This window comes from Podarcis erhardii (assembly GCF_964252035.2).
Source record: "Podarcis erhardii genome assembly, chromosome: 1".
Lineage (NCBI taxonomy): Eukaryota > Metazoa > Chordata > Lepidosauria > Squamata > Lacertidae > Podarcis > Podarcis erhardii.
Window position 1 is genome coordinate 57,729,925 of NC_138497.1, and position 21,196 is coordinate 57,751,120.

General features: G+C 46.1%; 1 protein-coding gene across 4 annotated transcripts in view; it reads left to right on the forward strand.

The window, feature by feature from the left end:
- The window catches only part of SLC1A2 (solute carrier family 1 member 2), a 93,503-nt gene that overhangs the window by 46,562 nt on the left and 25,745 nt on the right, over positions 1–21,196 (forward strand). For all 4 annotated transcript variants that reach the window (XM_081835156.1, XM_081835155.1, XM_081835157.1 and 1 more), the window contains 2 exons: positions 10,808–10,947; positions 20,756–20,908. In XM_081835156.1, coding sequence (XP_081691282.1) covers positions 10,808–10,947; positions 20,756–20,908 — 293 coding nt within the window. The remainder of the gene's footprint in view (positions 1–10,807; positions 10,948–20,755; positions 20,909–21,196) is intronic.

The window sequence follows — 21,196 nt, forward strand, 5'->3', positions numbered from 1 at the left end:
AACCCTTCACCAACCTGGTTCCTTTCAGATGTTTTGGACAAACTACGGGCCAGGGCTGATGGGAGCTGTAGTCCAAAAACATTTGGAAGTAACCAGGTTGGTGAAGGCTGCTATGCCCACTTCCCTGGGAGAAAGCACCACTGAACTTAGTGGGACTTAGTTCTGAGTAAACATGTGGAGGACTGCACTGCTAAGATGCTTCACTCAAAGCCCAAGTTAGGTAATATGGGTCAAGCAACCACTTCCCTAGGGATTGCTGCAGTTGCATCTTGAGCTCACCTCACCTCTGTGCCTTAATTATAATACTGAACTGAGATAAGTGCACGGTCAGTTCCATTAGGAATCAATTTTCCTTATCCGCAGCTGCCTTGGAATGCAGCCTCACCTGTGGCCAATTGATCTGTCCTGAGTTCTCTGCTTCTAGCCTAGTTAGGAACCCTTACAACGAAGCAGGAAGATACTGCTGACAGTCTGGTCTACTAGGGCAGGTAGGACAAAGTTATATTCTGTTACTCTTTGTCCCTCCCTGAAACTGTAATCTGCCTGATTGGTTGGCCTGTTTGGTCTTTTGCACAGTTTCTCTAGGCCCAGCACAAACTTGAAACATGGGAGTGGGTGGGCCTGAAAGTTCAACACACACATGACTTAGAGTGCTTCTGAATTGTTAGGAGAAATTCAAGCACAAACCAGAAATTTAGGTTTGCCCAGTTAAAGTGGATTAAAGCAACCAGTCACCCTAGCACACAGTTGTTGTTTTTAAGGTGCACACATGGCAGCTAAGACCATAACAAGGAGATCCACTGAAAAGTGTGGGTGAATGAATGTTTAATGGTAAGGTGTATAAGCACCCCACAAGCAAATCAGGATGAATGGTCATTGTATAACTGCTGTGTAAACCAATCAGAAGATGCTAAATAAAGACTGGACATAGTCTAACTATCACATAAGATTTGTGCAAGCAAATCAGGACAAATGCTCAATGAACAGGTTTTCTCGAGGAACCCTCAAATGTGCATGCTAACTCATGGGACAGTGATGGGACTGGGAAGAAATGGATGCCATCATAGTGGGGGTGGAGACGTATTCTGTAAGTCCCTGACAACATGCTTTGCCCCTCTTCATGCAAATGATGCACAAAGGAGGCCTGTGTTTGTCCTTATGAAACCTGAAGCAGTGATTTCACTGAAATCGCACCAATGTGTAAAAATGCAACATTGTATTCCATGTGAAAAGCGCAACTATTGCACAGATGTTCAAGATTGCTATCAAGGATCAGACTAGTAGACTATTGTGAGTCAGAGAAACCCAAATTAGAAATTGTATTAGTGCCAATCCATTCAAATTAACCTTGGTAAACAAATATTGCCTAGCCCAAACCAGTGATGCTATGAGGGACTTAGGAGTCAAAATCAGGCCACAGGCTTATAACGTTAGTCTAATATACACAACTGGAAGTAATGTATATGAAAGGGATGATGTTCAATAACTGCTTGACACAGCAAAGGAAATCTAGATTTCCTTGGATTCACAATCATCCTAGAATCATAGAATCATACAGTTGGAAGAGACCACAAGGGCCATCGAATCCCTTTTTGTTCACCAACTCCCTGACTGAAGCATCACTGCTTAGGAGTTTAAAAATTGGTTTTCCGCTTCTGTGTTGGACATAATTAGCTGCTTAAGAGACAAGTCTGCAACCCAAGTGCAATGTCCTTCAGCTGCCATTCATAGAATCATAGAATCATAGAGTTGGAAGAGACCACAAGGGCCATCGAGTCCAACCCCCTGCCAAGCAGGAAACACCATCAGAGCACTCCTGACATATGGTTGTCAAGCCTCTGCTTAAAGACCTCCAAAGAAGGAGACTCCACCACACTCCTTGGCAGCAAATTCCACTGTCGAACAGCTCTTACTGTCAGGAAGTTCTTCCTAATGTTTAGGTGGAATCTTCTTTCTTGTAGTTTGGAACCATTGCTCCGTGTCCGCTTCTCGGGAGCAGCAGAAAACAACCTTTCTCCCTCCTCTATGTGACATCCTTTTATATATTTGAACATGGCTATCATATCACCCCTTAACCTCCTCTTCTCCAGGCTAAACATGCCCAGCTCCCTTAGCCGTTCCTCATAAGGCATCGTTTCCAGGCCTTTGACCATTTTGGTTGCCCTCCTCTGGACACGTTCCAGTTTGTCAGTGTCCTTCTTGAACTGTGGTGCCCAGAACTGGACACAGTACTCCAGGTGAGGTCTGACCAGAGCAGAATACAGTGGCACTATTACTTCCCTTGATCTAGATGCTATACTCCTATTGATGCAGCCCAGAATTGCATTGGCTCATGTCAAGTTTGTGGTCAACCAAGACTCCTAGATCCTTTTCACATGTACTGCTCTCAAGCCAGGTGTCCCCCATCTTGTATTTGTGCCTCTCATTTTTTTTGCCCAAGTGCAATACTTTACATTTCTCCCTGTTAAAATTCATCTTGTTTGTTTTGGCCCAGTTCTCTAATCTGTCAAGGTCGTTTTGAAGTGTGATCCTGTCCTCTGGGGTGTTAGCCACCCCTCCCAGTTTGGTGTCATCTGCAAATTTGATCAGGATGCCCTTGAGTCCATCATCCAAGTCGTTGATAAAGATGTTGAATAAGACCGGGCCCAAGACAGAACCCTGTGGCACCCCACTAGTCACTCTTCTCCAGGATGAAGAGGAACCATTGATGAGCACCCTTTGGGTTCGGTCAGTCAGCCAGTTAAAAATCCACTGAGTGGTAGCATAGTCAAGACCGCATTTTACCAGCTTCTTTACAAGAATTATCATGGGGCACCTTGTCAAATGCCCTGCTGAAATCAAGGTAGGCTACATCCACTGCGTTCCCTTCATCTACCAGGCTTGTAATTCTGTCAAAAAATGAGATCAGGTTAGTCTGACATGACTTATTTTTCAGAAATCCATGCTGACTATTGGTGATCACAGTATTCCTTTCTAGGTGCTCACAGACTGTTTGCTTAATGATCTGCTCCAGAATCTTCCCTGGTATTGATGCCAGACTGACTGGGCGGTAATTATTTGGGTCCTCTCTTTTCCCCTTTTTGAAAATAGGGACAACATTTGCCCTCCTCCAGTCTGCCGGGACTTCGCCTGTTCTCCAGGAATTCTCAAAGATGACTGCCAGTGGTTCTGAGATCACATCTGCCAGTTCTTTTAATACTCTTGGATGCAGTTCATCTGGCCCTGGAGACTTGAATACATCTAAACTAGCCAAGTATTCTTGTACTATCTCCTTAGTTATTCTGGGCTGTGTTTCCTCTGCTGAATCATTTGCTCCAAATTCTTCAGGTCGGGCATTGTTTTCTTTATCGGAGAAGACTGAGGCAAAGAAGGCATTGAGGAGTTCAGCCCTTTCTGTGTCCCCTGTTTGCATTTCACCATCTTCTCCTCTGAGTGACCCCACTGTTTCTTTCTTCTTCCTTTTGCTATGAACATACCCATAAAAGCCTTTTTTGTTGCTTTTAACCTCTCTAGCAAGCCTGAGTTCATTCTGTGCTTTAGCTTTTCTGACTTTGTGTCTACACGTGCTGGCTATTTGTTTGAATCCCTCTTTGGTTGTTTCCCCCCTTTTCCATTTTTTGTACACATCCTTTTTAAATCTTAACTCAGTTAAAAGTTCTTTAGATAGCCACCCTGGCTTCTTTAGGCACCTTCCATGTTTCCGTCTCATTGGTATTGCCTGAAGTTGTGCTTTTACTATCTCCCTCTTAACAAACTCCCAGCCATCATGAACTCCCTTTCCTTTTAGTATTACTGTCCATGGGATCTCACCCAGCACTTAATAATAATAATAATAAAAAATTTTATTTATATCCCGCCCTCCCCAGCCGAAGCCGGGCTCAGGGCGGCTAACAACACTAAAACAACTTCCCTAAGTTTTATGAAGTCGGCTTTCTTAAAGTCAAGAAATTGAGTCCTAGTATGCTTGGCTGCTCCTTTCCGCTGTATAGTAAACTTCAGAAGAGCATGATCACTCGCGCCTAATGATCCTTCAACTTCTACCCCACTAACCAGGTCATCAACATTGGTTCGGACCAGATCTAAAATGGCTGTTCCTCTTGTTGCTTCTCCCACTTTCTGGACAACGAAGTTGTCTGCAAGGCCAGTGAGGAATCTGTTTGACCTTATGCTCTTGGCTGAGTTTGACATCCAACAAATATCTGGGTAATTGAAGTCCCCCATTACTACTATCTCCCTTCCTTTTGCATGCTTGGCCATCTGTTCCAGGAAGGCATCATCTATGTCCTCCGTTTAGCTTGGGGATCTATAGTAAACTCCCACAGTGAGGTCACTGTTATTCTTCTCTCCCTTAATTTTGACCCAAATGCTCTCACTTTGGCTTTGAGGTTCTAAATCTTGGATCTCTTCACAGGTATACACATCCCTGACATATAACGCCATTCCTCCCCCTTTCTTGTCTGGTCTGTTTCTCTGAAATAGATTGTATCCCTCCATTATTACGTTCCAATTGTGGGACTTATCCCACCAGGTTTCAGTGATGCCTATTATGTCATATTTAGTTTGCTGTACCAAGAGCTCAAGCTCATCTTGTTTATTTCCCGTGCTTTGCGCATTAGTGTACAGACATTGAAGTCCATTAATCATTCCCCCGTGTCTCTTATTTAAGGATTTTTTCCTCCCACCACAAGGTCTGCGTGCTGTTTGCTCCATTTGGTCTATGACATTTGGATGATCATCTTCATCAATTGATAGACTCCTACCTTCAGGAGCACTGTCTCCCTCCCCCACATTAGTCAGTTTAAAGCCCTCCTGATGAGGTTTCTGAGATTTTTGGCAAAAACATTCCTCCCAACCATTGTGAGGTGCAGCCCATCGCTTGCCAGAAGTCCATCTTCAAGAAACTGCAGTCCGTGATCTAAGAATCCAAACCGTTCCTGTTTACACCATTTGCGAAGCCAGCTGTTCACTTCCACTATATTTCCCTCTCTCCCTGGGCCACGCCATTCAACTGGGAGGACAGATGAGATGACAATTTGTGCATTTAATTGCTTCAATTTCCTGCCCAGAGCCTCGTAGTCTCTTTTGATCTTCTGGAGGCTATTGCTTGCAGTGTCATTGGTTCCCACATGAACCAAGAGGAAGGGGTATTTGTCAGTGGGTTTTATGATTCCTTGCAGTCGTTCAGTTACATCTTGGATCTTAGCCCCGGGGAGACAGCACACTTCCCGAGACATCTTGCTTCTGTTCCCCTCAGTAGGGAATCCCCTATCACCACTACACGCCTCCTCTTAGGTTTGGTCGGGGTTCTTCCGTGAGCTGTCCGTTCCAAGGTCACCTGCACATTCCCTGAGGACTGACTTTGCTGCTCATCTTCATATACCTGATCTGTAATGAGGGAGAGATCCTCAAATGGAGTCTGCTCTTCATCTTCCATGCTAGGGGAGAGGACCTCAAAGTGACTGTGTATTTCTAAACAATCAGAGCGAACCCTGGGCCTCCTACTTCTTTGAGTCACGTTTCTCCATGTTGGTGAACTAGCCTCCTTCTCAGGGGAGTCCCCTGTCTCCTCCTTGGTGGAGACAGTGTGCTCTGTTGCTTCCAAGAAGAGCTCCAGCTCTCTAATTCTTTGGAGCGTAGCTACACGTTCCTCCAGTTGCTGGACTTTGTCTTCTAAGAGGGCAATCAACATGCAATTGCTGCAGGTAAAGCTGCCTGCAACCTTTGGCAAGATGGCAAACATTGCGCAGGAACCGCAGGTGACTGCAGCTGTTCCCTCACCCTCCATCTTGAGAATGTGTCGTTGGGGGTGGCTACAGCGGTCCTCCATCATAAAAAGCGTGAAGACAGGACACATAACTCCCCCCCCCCCAAAAAACCTAGGTCTCCCCCAACAAACGTTTGAGACTAGCTCCCCTAAATCTAAAAGATGGATCAAACTGCACGCGCCGCTGCCCTGCAAGCTCTGATAAGCTCCTCCCACAGCTAATCACCTGCCTCAACAGAAACCCTGCCCCCTCTGACCTTTGCACAGGGAGAGCAGCTAATCAGCCACAAAGAAACACACACACAAGAAAACCCTTTTTGCTCCTTCTTCAGCTGCTGCCCTGCAAGCTCTGATAAGCTCCTCCCACAGCTAATCACCTGCCTTCATACAGGGATAGCTCCAGGGATGAGAAGGCTGTAGGCAAAGTGGCATCTAGATTCTCCTCAGTCGGTCAGCCCTATCAGGCCTGCTTGGTGGCTGCAGCACTCTGGTCAGTACTGGAAGCAGGATCAAGTGCCATTGTAGGAAATTAATATGTCAGTGAAATCCAACCATCTATGATGCAAAGAGCGTCAAGCTATTTTTTTTAAAAAAATATATATGTGGGGCTCAGGGCAAGTGGCAGCAGTAGGCCCTGCTGGAGCACTGGGGTCCTAGCAGTTTCCCAGTGCTGGGTACCCAGCAAATATAGATACCCACCCTGAATTCATAGGTCCTGGCTCACTCCCGCTTGCTATATATCTATGTATTATAAGATCTCTATCCAATCAATCGATCGATCATTAGATAGAAAGTCAATAATATATACCTTGTGTGCAGATCCCTCTAAAGTCCAGTAGTTTAATCCATGCATGTTTCACTAGACATATATGTCATTTGAAACACAGAAGCTCTCACGGAGTAAGTGAATGGGCTAACCAAATAATCTCAGTATTTATCTTGGCTTTAGTTGAGCTAGCAGAGGGGGGAGCATTTGGATAGGTTTCTATTCTGCAGCTAAGAATCTCCTGGCAGCATCTATGAGAAGCACAGACAACAGCAGCCAAGGAAAGAACAGTGGAAACATGCTTAAATCCCATGTAATAAAATGCAGATGTATGAGAAGAATCTTGAGCAGTCGTTACTTCATAGTTCATATTTATTCCAAGTCACTGCAAGGAATGGCTACCCCTGGAAAGGAGGCCTTCCTCTTATGTTTTGCTGTCCTTATTAATGGATCTGAACTGTTCACACATGGATCTAAGATTCACCAGAATGCTGGAGTGCTAGAAGTCAAGGTCATTTGGGCAAATACAGTACTGTATTTGTCTTTTTCTTGGTAGGCCAAGGCAGAACTTCAATACTTGAGCCATCTGGTGCTACAGCTCACATACTCAATGCAGTGGACCTCACCAAGTTCCTAATCAAGACTTGAACTTGATCAGCAAGAACCTAATCAAGACTTGAACTTGATCAGCATTTTCAACTTTCACATCGCATCACATATTCCACATTGGAGCACATTCTCGTTCCAAAATTGTTTAAAATAGCTGCATTGTTTTTGATACTGATGATAAAAGGATAGATAAACTATTGTGCTTTTCATGTTGCACAAATAGTTTTAACTCATCTGTCCATGATGGTCAGTCTTAGGGATGAAAAACCTTCTCTCATTAGTTTATTCATCTTCTCCAAGGCATATGCTCAAAGTCCACTATTTTACCCAAAGTGTATCAGTTTCCTTGTGAAACCTTACCATTTAACTGGAGACAATTTACAGCAGACAAGTTTCTTCTAACTATGATATAAACATATCTGGCATAGGAGATGTGGTGAAATGAAGAAGGAACGGGCTTAGAGTTCATTTGCTTTGCAGATTGTAACCCTCGTCTCCAATGTATGTTTTTCCCATCAGTATTAAGATGGGATAATGGCCATTTCTTCTTTTTTGTTGGCAATAGCAATGAGTGCACTCATAGAAGTTACGATTTTTATCTTTATTTCCTTCCATGTTGATTTATATTAAAATCAATATAGTGGAGCACAACCTTGCTTTTGTTTCTTGATCTCTGTGGCTTCTGTTACCATTGACTATGTTATCCTCCTGACTCCATGGAATGGAAAATGTGGCCCTTGTGTTACAGTAGTTCTGTTCCTATCTAAGGGACCAATTCCAGAGAGTAGCTTTTTGGGCCCCAGGCAGTTACTACCCCCAATTCTGTTTAGTATCTGCATGAAGGTGCTGAGAATTGTCATCAGCAGTTTGGAGCAAGGTGCCATCAGTATGGTGATGACACTCCACTCTATTTCATCACAACTTCTGGATCAGGAGAGGCAGGGTGCAATGTTGGGATGGATGAGGGAAAATTGGCAGGGCTTGAATCCTGGTAAGATGGGTGGGTGAGGGGGTCCCATGTTCAAGAAATTGGTCAGTTGTGTGCCCTGAACACGGTTGCAATTGCCCTGAAGGAGCAGATATGCAGTTTGGTAGTGGTTTTGGATTCTTTTCTGTCACTGGAGGCCCAGGTAGCCTCAGTGGCTAGAATTGCCTTATAGCAACCAGCCATTGACCTACAATCCACCACATCTAACAAAAAATGTCCAAAATGTTCATAAACATGCCTGTTGCAGCTGAACTAGAGCTCAATGCTTCATCAGATTCTGGGTAAATATAGACAACCATTTAGCAACCGATTGGTGTCCCTGAGAAGCAACCATCTAGAAAGGTTATTAAGAAAAAGTCTTCTTTGAAAGAAAAAGATGCCAGAATTTATTGCCCCTGACAAATTTATTAAACCAAATATTGTTTTAATTATGAACACTTCAGGGTTGCTATTCTACCCTGGGTCCGTCCCCCCCCACGTATATTGTGCATACTTACTTGAAAGAGGTTTTGTTTTTTTTTAGCCCGGTGGGGCACATTAGTCCAGCTGAAATGCCCAGAAAAGCAGCCACAGTGTTTCTGTATCTTTTCTGCAATTCATGGACTTAATACAGTTTCTTTGGAGAATTGGACATTGAACCCCTAATAATAATAAAAGGTCACAGTGCAGTTGCAACTAATACAAGATTCTGAACGAAAGAATTTTGATACAATGGTTCTAAAATCAAAGAATCCTCTTTCAAAATGCAGGCTCATTAAAACAAGACAGATGTCCACGAAAACAATGATGTGTTAATTGTGCAACAGTACATACAAAATGAAGATGGCGCTGACAGAAATGAACCCACATTTTACAAAGCATATTGGGGGGGGGCAGCTTGCTTAGGCTAAATGTTGTCACATATGCATTTGGAAATTGTGAAGAGTGTACTGTGTGACTTTATTTCCATGATGATAAACTTCCCACCAAGCCATGTTGCTGGACACTCATGGAGAAGTGATTCAGTGCCCCTTGAATTAGAACAGAGATCTGAATATGGATTTTCTGATTCTCAATAAACTTCTGCAGAAAGGGTCAAGTTGCTAGGCTTTAGGGAGTTGAACATCATAGAAATAAAGTCACAAGATAGTCTTCACATTTTCCAAATGCAAACTTCTTTTGTGTGAAAGCATGTTTTTCTTCACGTCCAAGCTGTTTCGTGGAGGGCAGACAGTCATCATCATCCTGCTCAAATCCTGGTGATTCTTATCTCATGAGTTGCACAATGGAAAACAACAACCTTGACATGAATATACAAACAAAAACCGATTTGTCTTTGATGTCGACTTATGCTTCATCTCCTTCCTTTTATGCAGACGTTTCTTGTATTCAGGGTGTTTTGTTTTCTTATGTATGGTGTGGAGAAGGTGGCTAGAGAAAAGTTGTTCTCTCTCTTTCATAGTTCTAGATCTGGAAGCTGAATGCTGGAAAAGTCAGGAACCACAATCCTTGTCTTTGTGGGTAGTATGAAGCAGTCTCTTTCCCATCCATGTTCATCCTTGGGAATTGGTATTTAGGCAACACGTTTTCTGTTGAACCTCAGTTAATGTGAAGCAGCTCTGACGCAGCAATGTTCAGATGTGTTGGCCGACAGAGACACAGAGATGCAATCTATAATAAGTTGAGCCTGAGCTGTAAACAACTCGTGAAATACTTCAGTTATCACATAAAGTAGAATTGTTGGGAGTGCAAGCCTTATGCTTGATTTTGAGGCTCATTAAAAGTTTTTGGTCTCATTAAAGTACATATTTCAATCTCATTAAAAAGTTAACGTTTGGGGCTGGCAGCTGTGATGAGGCAGATGGCACCATAAAAAGAAAAAAGAAAAGAGAAGGCTATACCTCAGATTCTGAAGAACGTGGTTAAAGAGCTACTTTGAATCACGCCAAGCTGGCTCCACATCACTCAAGCAGGAAGTCTTTAGCTTCAATGCAGTGGCTGAATTGAAAGACTTAGGAATTGGGAGAACTCCGGAAGAGAAGCATTGCTCTCGCCCAACTATCTATGCATTCTTCTGATTCTTTCTGGCTTTCTGAACAGTAGTTCCTTTTTCTTTTCTTCAGTGAACATTTTCTCTGGTTGTTTGCTATGTCCCAAATGCTTTGCTGTGGACATCCGATTTGTTCAGTCCCTCCTAACGTTTCCATTTGCTTTTCCAAACTGATTTCTGTCAGCGTTTATATAGGCATGTTCATTTCCCCCCTCCAATTTCTCTCATTTTAAGAAATTTCCCCCGATTTCTTGTATTTGATTTTTTTAGATCAGTGGCAAGTGGTGTCTGCCTCTGTCCTCTAAGTCCCTCCAGCCAGAATGGCCAATGATGAGAGTTGTAATCTAAGAACATCTTCTGGGCCAGAGGTTCAACACTCCTATTTAGATTTTAAACACATGGAGAAGACCTTAGTTTTAAATTTCTGCACAGAATATAGTTGTGTTAGGCATATAATAAGTAAGAATATTTTAGCTCCTGTATTTACTATTTTAGCTTCCAAGGAAGGAAACCTACAAATAATTTTGTAACACTAAGAAGTCATGGTGAACAACATGATAGTAAACTGGTTGATTTCTCCTTTGTGACAACATAAAGTCTTGCATACTCCAACCTTACAGTGTCTTAATTTCCCCTGCTTCTTTTATTTAGTGCCAACAACATGCCAAAGCAGGTAGAAGTGCGAATGCATGAAAGCCACCTGAGTCCAGTGGAAGCTCGGAAGAAGAACATATGTGTGCGGCTCTGCCTTTCGCTCAGAAAAAATCTGCTCCTTTCACTTACTGTATTTGGTAAGTAAAATTCTCTGGTTCATGAATGTAATTCTTTTTTGCAGCTGGATTGTTTCCTCTTATAATCCTATACAGTGGTACCTCGGGTTACAGACGCTTCAGGTTACAAACAATTCAGGTTACAGACTCCACTAACCCAGAAGTAGTATCTCAGATTAAGAACTTTGCCCCAGGATGAGAACAGAAATTGCGTGGCGGCAGCGGGAGGCCCCATTAGCTAAAGTGGTACCTCAGGTTAAGAACGGATTTGTGGAATGAATTAAGTTCGTAACTAGAGGTACCACTGTACCTCCCTTTCTGTTATCATTACAGTGGTGCAGCCAGCAGCGGAGCAAGGCGATTGAGTGTCTGGGGCCACACATGTATCCTGCACCCAGGGGCATGGCCAGCTGCCTGTGGGGCAGGGCAAGCCGGGGCAGGACGCTCTGCGGGGCCTCTGGAGTCTGCCTGCCTCCTCCCACTCAGCCGCCCTATAGCTGAGGGGGAGGCAGTGGGTGGACCGTTTGAGCAGCGTTGGAGCCTGCGCATGCCCAAGCCACCATGTCTCTCCCAGGGGAGATGCGTGGCTCGGGCACGCTGCAGGCCCCACGGTGAGTGCCACCCGGCATTTTGTCACCACCCTCAGTGGTGACACCTGGGGCAGACCGCCTCCACCACACCCCCTTCCTCTGCCCCTGGACGCAGCTAGTTAATTTTGGACCCTGGATGTTATGGTCTTTCAGGGTGGGAGCTTTAGATGGCTATGTGTATTACTTCAGTTGTGAAGCACACCATTAGCATTTCTCTTTTCCTCTCTACTCCCACACCTCTGGTCCATGCTTGTAACAGATGTAGAAGCAGTTACATTAGAGCCAAAAATAATTGGGGGGAGGGAGCAAAAAAAAGAAAAAGAAAGAAAAAAGAAAAAGTTGGTGTCAGGGAACTGCCATCGGAGAGACAGGTGGTGGACAGGCTCCAGGAGAATAGGAGAGAATCTGCAGCAGAAGAGGGAACCAGCAGGGGGAGTGCAGGAGTCACAGCGGAGGGGAGGCTCTGGGATGCTTCCAGTGAGAGTAGTGGAGAGGTAACGGGACCCCCGTTGGGAACTCCCACCCTTCGCCGGAAACTGTCACGCAGAGAGTCACGAAGGCGCATGTCCGTCAAACAGCTTTTATGTTGGCGTAAATTCCGTAGACGCCCACTGTCAGATTCTACCAGCGACTGACGGAGTCATGCTTTGGGGGCTCCGTTAGTGCATCGGTTTGGATGACCAGCCAAACCCCAGAGGGATCAAGCTTTTACGCACAAGCAGCTCATTATCCCATCACAGCAATCTGACAGTCTTTGAAAGCAGCTTGTGCAAGCAGAAGGCATCATGAGCGAACCAGCCGGAACCGGAGGAGCAGGAGCTGGAGCTGGAGCAGGTCCAAGCCTGGAACAAAGGTACAGGGCGTTGGAGGTCCAGCTGGCGCTGCAAACGGCGAGGCTCGAGGAGAGGAGGGCTCAAGATGCAGATAAGGGGAAGACCACCCCACTTGCCAGACGGGTGCCTGGACTGGTGCAGAAATTTGGGGGGGATCCCCGGAACTATCAAGCCTTTAGGACAGAGATGCAATATGCTCTCAATCTACTGTTTGATGACTTCCCCGACGAGAACTCTAGAGTGGCGTACGTGATTGGCCATCTAGAGGGAGGGGCGAGGGACTGGATTCGGCCCCTGATGGCAGCCAATAATGAAATCTTAAAGGACACAATGAAGTTTTTCCACGCCATGGACTTGATGTTTTCCAGCGAGATCGAGCAGGGAGTAGTGCGCAGGCAGTTAATGGCGTGTAAACAGGGGAGCCGATCTGTACGTGAGTACTGGACTGAGTTCACCATGCTGATTCATAGACTTGGGTGGGACCTTGCTAGTGAACCTATTCAAATGCTGTTTGAAGAAGGTCTCTCTCCGGCAGTGAAAGATGAACTTTCCCGGGCGCCTAGGGCGGAGTCTATGGATCAGCTGACTAAATCAGCGCTGTCCATTGGGGCACGCCAGGAAGCTAGAGCTATGGAAAAGCGGGAAGGAAAGGGGGAACGTTGGAAGGACTTCCGCATTCCAGAGATTCCGGAGCAGCCTTTCCCGCCAGCAGAGCCGATGGAACTTGGAACAGCGCGCGCGCGCGCAGTTTCAAACACCAGTGAAGGGCGGAAGAAGGAGGGAAAGAGCGGCAAGAGATGCTATCTCTGCCAACAGCCAGGTCACTTTGCCAGAGTCTGTCCGCAAAGGAAGGAATGGCAAGGGATGGCGGGAACTGTTGGGGGGAAGGAGGAAGAAGAAATCACGGAGCAAGTAAAAGCCAACGCCTGGTTGCCAACATCAAGGCACAGCAGCCAGGCCAGGGAGTAATGAATGTGCCCACGCCGGAACCTCCAAGACCAGCGCTTGTGATAGAGGTGTTGCTGGAACTGGCAAACGGACACCCACTGAAGATAAAAGCGCTATTGGATTCAGGTAGCTCATGTAATTTCATGAGCAAAGAGTTTGCAGCTGAACACCAGATACAGACTATCCCATTGAGTAAGCCTTTGCAGGTTACCACGATTGATGGGAGGGAGCTGTTGGGAGGAGAAGTGAGCCAACAGACTGTACCAATGATAATGAGGGTGGCACGAGACACCGAACTGATAGCGTTTAACGTAGCCTCCTTGGGAGGAGCTCCTATTATCTTGGGTATGAGCTGGCTGGCGCTACACGATCCGCTAGTAGGCTGGCATCAGAGAGTGGTTTCCTTTGGATCAGCACATTGCCTAGAACACTGCAAGGAGGGAGAGGCTCAGGCAGGCGCCAGGGCCACTCTAGCAGGGATGGAAGTGATGGACAAGGGGAGGGTGCCACCACAATACGCTGACTTGATTGACGTATTCAGCGAAAAAGAAGCAGATAAACTGCCCCCGCACAGACCCTTTGATTGTCAAATTACCTTACTCCCAGGAGCACAATTGCCAGTGGGCAAGCTGTATGCAATGTCAGACAGTGAGATGCAGGAGTTAAGGGAGTTCATTGACAAGAATCTCAAGCGAGGTTTCATCAGAGAGTCACGAGCGGTGGGGGGCAGCCCAGTGTTCTTTGTGGACAAAAAAAACACGGGCAAGCCCAGGCTTGTATGTGATTTCAGGGCCCTAAATGCAGTGTCAGAACCAGTGACTTTCCCTATGCCTAGAATTGATGACATTCTAACACGGGTGAGAAAAGGGAAAATTTTTACCAAGCTGGACCTTAGGGGGGCATATAACTTGATACGTGTGAGAAAGGGGGATGAGTGGAAGACCACTATGTTCACCCCCTTGGGGTCCTTTGAGTACCTCGTTATGCCTTTCGGATTACAAGCGGGCTCCGCCTGCTTTCAATCATTCATGAATCACGTCCTGGGGCCACTGCTCTACAAGAACTGCGTAGCGTTCTTAGATGACGTCCTGGTGTACTCAGACAATGAGGAGCAGCATGTGCGAGATGTAAGAGAGGTACTGAGCAAGCTGCGAGAAAACCGGCTGTGGGTGAAACTGGAGAAGTGTCAGTTTCATACCAAGGAGGTAGAATTCCTGGGGTACCGGTTGTCTGACAAGGGATTGGCCATGGATCCCAGCAAGGTTCAAGCGGTACTGGAATGGAAAACACCAAAGACCAAGAAGGACGTGCAAAGGTTCCTGGGCTTCGGAAACTTCTATAGGAAGTTCATCAAAAACTTTGCCCATTTAACAGCGCCCATCACGGATTGTCTTAGTAGCAAAAAGAAATTTGTTTGGACGGGAGAAGCGCAGAGGGCGTTTGAATGCTTAAAGCAGGCGTTTGCGTCGGAAGAGCAACTTTTGCACGTGGATCTACAACAACCAATGAGAGTGGAGACTGACGCGTCAGACCGAGCGGTGGGGGCCGTTCTTCTCCAGCCGGGAAAAGATACGTCTGAATGGAGACCGTGTGCATTCTTCTCGCGGAAGTTGAACAAATCCGAGAGGAACTACACAGTGTACGACCGAGAACTGCTCGCCATTCATGAAGCATTCCGGAAATGGCGGCACTTGCTGATTGGGGCGCAGCACAAGGTTCAAGTCCGAACTGACCACAAAAATCTGGAATACTGGAGAACAGCCCGAGTGCTGAACCAGAGACAAGTGAGATGGGCCCAGGAGTTCTCCAAATTCCACTTTGAGATTCGTTACGTGCCCGGCTCCGAGAACGTGAGGGCGGACGCTCTTTCCAGGAAACCTGAGTACTTAGAGGGGGAGGGAGCGCCTGAGGCAAGGCATGTAATCCCTGAAGACCGCTGGGTGTGTGGGGCGGCATTGGTGGGGCAGAGGGAACTGAAAGAGGGTACGGAGAACGATGAATACGCCCAAGAGAAACTCAGAGAGCTCCGGAGGACAGAGGAGAACACAGGGGGGTTCGAAGAAAAGAACGGGGCGTTGTATTACAAAGGGGCACTGTACATACCCGACAGGGAACTGAGGGGCAGAGTACTCAAGCAGTTGCATGACAGCCCCACAGCGGGACATTTTGGACAGCACAAAACCATGTGGTTGGTTACCAGGGAGTTTTGGTGGCCCAAGGTGAGGGAGGACGTACGGGAATATGTCAGGGGTTGCAACAGATGCCAGCGAGCGAAAGGAGAGAGGGTGGCGCCAGCGGGGCTATTACAACCCTTACCCACGCCCGAAAGGCCATGGGAGGCAGTATCCATAGATTTTATGACGGACCTGCCAAAATCCAAAGGCAAAACAGCTGTCATGGTGGTGGTAGATCAATTAACCAAGATGTGTCATTTTATAGCTTGTTCACATGCAGTCACAGCGGAGGAAACCGCCAAGTTGTTTGTAGAACATATTTTTAAGTTGCATGGCGCCCCCTTGAGGGTGGTCAGCGACAGAGGGAAACAATTTACTTCCAGGTTCTGGAGGAAACTTATGAGCTTACTGCACGTAGAACTCAATTTCTCAACTGCCCGGCACCCAGAAACCAATGGGCAAGCGGAAAGGGCAAATGGGGTTTTACAACAATACCTGAGGTGTTATGTAAAAGACAGAGAAAATGATTGGGTGGATAAGTTACCTCTAGCAGAATTTGCCTACAACAACGCGGAGAACGTGTCCACAGGGATGAGTCCCTTCCTGGCAAATTATGGGTGTCACCCCCGGGCATTCCCAGGAGAGGGAGGGGAGAGGTGGAGCATGCCGGCGGCAGAATATTTTTTTGAAGAGATGGAGGCGATCCACCGTCAGCTTCAACTTAACTTAGAGAAAGCCAAGGAAGAATATAAGAAGCAAGCAGACAGAAATAGGAGGGAAGGTGAAACCATAAGGGTGGGGGACCGGGTGTGGTTGTCCACCCAAGGGCTACCGTTCAAGGGCGGGAGTAAGAAATTGAGGCCCAAAAGCTTGGGACCCTTTGAGGTCATACAGCAGGTCAACCCAGTGGCATTCAAACTCAGGCTGCCCAGTCACATGAAATTACACCCAGTATTTCACAGGTCATTACTGTCGCCGTACCGAGAGGGACGTGAGTGGGGGGAGCGTGAGAGAGAGGCCACCCAAACGCCCGTGATAGAAGAGAGAGCGCGCGACATGAACGTGGCAGGAATCATTGATTCCAGGTGGAAGGGGAATCAGGTGGAATATCTGATAGAATGGGAGGGGGAAGCAGAGTCGGAAAACACTTGGGTACCAGCAGAGGTAGTCAATGACGAGGTTTTAATAGAAACATTTCATCAGCGTTTCCCAAGAAAACCGCAACCCGTGGCTCGATTTAGAAGGGAACACTTTGGGACCACCGATGAGGAAGGAGAGTTTGAAGGGTTCCCAGAGTCAGGGGTGGGTGAAGAAGCCGACTCCGACGAAGAAGAGGAAGACGGGGAGAGAGACGGTACGCCGTGGCTAGAAGTGTTAGAATCCTCGGACGACGAGGAGAGTTCCTTCAGGGGCTTTCCGCCCTCACCGCCAGTGGGAGAGGAGGCGGGAGGGGGTGAAGGGGGCCCTGGGGGGGAGGTGGATGTCAGGGAACTGCCATCGGAGAGACAGGTGGTGGACAGGCTCCAGGAGAATAGGAGAGAATCTGCATCAGAAGAGGGAACCAGCAGGGGGAGTGCAGGAGTCACAGCGGAGGGGAGGCTCTGGGATGCTTCCAGTGAGAGTAGTGGAGAGGTAACGGGACCCCCGTTGGGAACTCCCACCCTTCGCCGGAAACTGTCACGCAGAGAGTCACGAAGGCGCATGTCCGTCAAACAGCTTTTATGTTGGCGTAAATTCCGTAGACGCCCACTGTCAGATTCTACCAGCGACTGACGGAGTCATGCTTTGGGGGCTCCGTTAGTGCATCGGTTTGGATGACCAGCCAAACCCCAGAGGGATCAAGCTTTTACGCACAAGCAGCTCATTATCCCATCACAGTTGGCAAGCCTGGTAAAAAAGAAAGAAAGAAATATTCTGAGTGTGTGCAGTTTCAGTTTTTTAATTCACATAAATCTTAGCACCATTGTGACTAATGAAATAAAATGAGATTTACTGTACTTCTGATGCATTTATTTGGGAATAAACATCATTTTGTGGTAGAAAATCAGGACTATTCCAGTCATAAGGCAGAATAAGACAATTTTCTCCAGTGGTGGGTTTCTCTGGGATGCTTGCTTCCCATATTATTACCCGCAACACAAGACAAGGCTCTCCTCCACCACTGCCAATTCCATATTCTCCTTCCTGCCTCACATCACTTTGCGAAAGGACACAGAATAGGTCCTTCTTCAGAACTGAGGCATTCTGGGTGAGATGGCTAGGAGAATGTTTGCACTGCTACCATAGTTTGGTAGATTTTCTTAATATATATACATATAAAAACACAAATTCAGAGGTTACAACGCTACCTGCTGCAGCAGACTAGGATGGCATTAGAAGGCTTTTGCCCAGAAGGCCAGACTCTGAAGAAGGATCCCCACTGAAAGTCCTGTTATGGTAGCAGGAGCTGTTGAGTTGCTAGCTCAACAATTTAGTTGAATCCATACCATGGTTTCTAAGTGCCTCATGGACATGGCTGGAAGGGATGTTTGGTGGAGAGAGAATGAATACTATCGAAACTGAGTGTATATGGGGTATGAAAGAAGGATGTCAATCTTTACCTCCGTTAATAAGAGATGGAGAGGAGATGCAGATGATTGCTGGGAGGGTAGCCTGCCACAAGCAAGAGGTTTAGTTACCATCCAATGCATTCAAGTTAATTATGGTGGACCTCTGTGGAATGCTTTTTTTTTATGGCAATCTCCCCTACACCCCATTTTATCACTGTGTTAGGTATTATTCTCCCTGCTGTTCAGTTTTAAGCTATTAAATTAGGGTAGTTTATTTGTATTGTTTATGCAAAGACTGATTTATTTATTACTGTTACTTATTATTTGTTCCTGAATCATTGTTTTCTAATTATTTCTGTTTAAAAAATTGTTACATTTGTTCATCTGATATCTTGTGAGCCACAATGGGAACAATTTTGTAGGAAAGTGGCATACAGTAAGACCAATGATGGTGATGATTAAGTGTTCCAGGGCCAAGACAGGATTGGAGATTTGCTGCCTTCTCGCTCTCATAGGCCACCAGCTTAACATCACAGCCTAGATGAGCAGCCCTGGAAATACAGGGTGGAATTCAGCATTGTGCTAAGGAGATCAACACAAACATTTTTACTTGCCCAATGGAGTGATCTGCCCTCTCCTCCCTCTGCATGTTGATCAAAGCATTCTCCTAACCCTCCTAAGCAGATTTGGGGTGGGCACAGGGGAACTCATGGTGCTGGCTTTTGCTAGCCCAACAACTTAGTTGAATTTGGCCCATTGATAGAAATGTAAATCCCTGTCCTTGTTTCAGAGGAATCCTATAGTGGAACAGGCCATGCTGGGCATCAAAATTCAAATAATTTTACTGTTCTCTAGGAAATTCAATTTAGTTCATTTCACCAGGGCTGAATATGGAGGCAAGGGAGAGATCTCTCTCCTGTCAGGAGAAAGGAGGAAGAAAAGAAATTTATCCCTGGTCTTTCCTCCCCTTACAAGCTGCTGATACTTTTTAGCTCGCTCTTTTGCTGTGCACTAGGGACTAGGCCAGTGATACAGTGATCTAGTTTTCTCAATTGCCTTCTGGGTATCGCAGCTTCCAAATATGGAGCAGTTTGACATTTTAGTGTGGTTCACTGGCTTCATGCCCAGGCTTACTAGATTGTTTTTTCTTTTTTCTTTTAATGTTACAGTACAGTGAGCCTAACAGCCAAATGCATGGCCTTCACAGAGCCGGCCTTTATTCACTTCAGCTTGAATGGGCAGCTGTGCTGTTAGAAGAGAAGGCTGTGTAGATAGCCTGAACTAAATATATTCCTGTCCTGAAAGATTTTGAAATGGTGTATTTATTTTGACATCAGCTCTTGGCTCAGATTGATAGTTGTGAGATATCTGTGAGCCTTTCCCAGCAGGATCCCACAACAATTATTTTTGGTTAGATTAAAGCTGCACCCTGGGAAATCTACACACCACTCTAATGATGGATAGCCCTGTTGTGGAGGCTGCTGCATTTTGAGCCTGTGAAGGAGCGCTATAGAAATCACAGGCACAAAATTCAGTTTTTCAGAAATTGTCTGAGGGTGCATGAGTTTGCTACCTTATTGTCTCATTCACCCCTATTGGAACCATGGCCTAGGAATGGGTATTGCTTTTATTTATGACAGTCATTTTCCCTACTGCTGTGTAAAATCCCTAGAAAATGTACATTTTTTGGAAGTCCTCTGTGTATATAGTTAGTTCCTGGGTCAAGGGGAATAATTGAAGAGGGAGCTTCCTGTAGAGGTAAGTGAAAGCAGGAAGCCAGGGTCTCCCTGGCTGGAAAAGAAAAAGCTGTTCATGTGACCTTTCATCTCAGATACCTCCCTTTTTCCTCAGCTCATACAAATAGACACTGCTGGTTGCTATACAACCTTCTGGTTTAGCCACATTGGAATGCTTGCCATTATGGTTGGACAGAATAACATAAATAGCTATTAGGAGGAAGATGGAATTGGTAATTTTAGGAGGACACTGAAGGCTGAACACCTACTCAGTCATGCAGTGCAATCCTATATGTCCACCCAGAAATAAGCTCCACTGTGTTCAGTTTTCCAGCTGTATATAGGATTGCTTTATCCTCAAGTACCTGGAGGTGATTTCTCTGAGGTGGTCAGAAGTGATTGGTGTCACTCCTTGGGACTGTTAGGACGGAAGGCAGGGAGACCAATAGTAAGTGGAGCCAGAGCCAATAAAAGACAGTCAACTGATTGTAATTTTATCCCTATCCTCCTCACTGCGGATTTCTGGAGGAGAAAGCAGGGTTAGCCAAAGTTGTGTGCCCCTCAGATGTTTTGGACTACAAAACATCAGCCTCAACCAAAATGGCCATTGGAGAGGGATAGTGAGAGTCCACAACATTCAGGGTTAGCCAGGATTTATTGTTGGTGAGTGAAGCCTTCCTCCCTCAGGTCCGCTCGCCAAGCCATGCACCCTTGAGGCCACTGTGGATTAGCTCATTTGAATCAGTGGGCTTGACGGGGACCTGTGAGCCTCTGCAGAGGCCGAGGGGGACGTGCTGCACACAAAATGGACCATTGCGTCCGGGCAGCAAGGGAGGGAAGGCTGCAACCACCGCTCACCGAGGAGGATCGGTAAGCGGCCATTATTGGCACAGCTAGCTCTGGTCCAAAACTGTGTTTTGACAGGATTATTCTATTATGTGGTGAATTGAAACTCAATTACTCAAATCCTTTCTTCTGTGCCCTCCCTTTCTTATCCAGGTGTCATCATGGGCGCATTATGTGGGGCACTTCTTCGCATGGCAGCACCTATTAATCCTGATGTCATCATGTTGATAGCCTTCCCAGGAGATATCCTGATGCGGATGCTAAAAATGTTGATTCTTCCTTTAATTATCTCAAGCTTAATCACAGGTGAGATCTGTTCTAAACAATTAGAAGGTTAATCTTTTGTGAGAGATTAAGACCTATAGAGTCATGTTCACAGCTTTATACACTCTCATAACAGTGTGTGTGTTCTTCATATTAATGTACCGGCATTAGCCTTGAAAATTGTCTCCAAAACACCACTAAGTAACTCCTTGTGCAAGAGGAACGACTTCTGCTTGTGCAACAGGACTTTCTCCTTCCCCTCACTCTGTGCACTTGCTAAATCTTTTCTGAAGCTCCTCCCAACTCTCCAGAGTTGGAAAAAACTCCAAA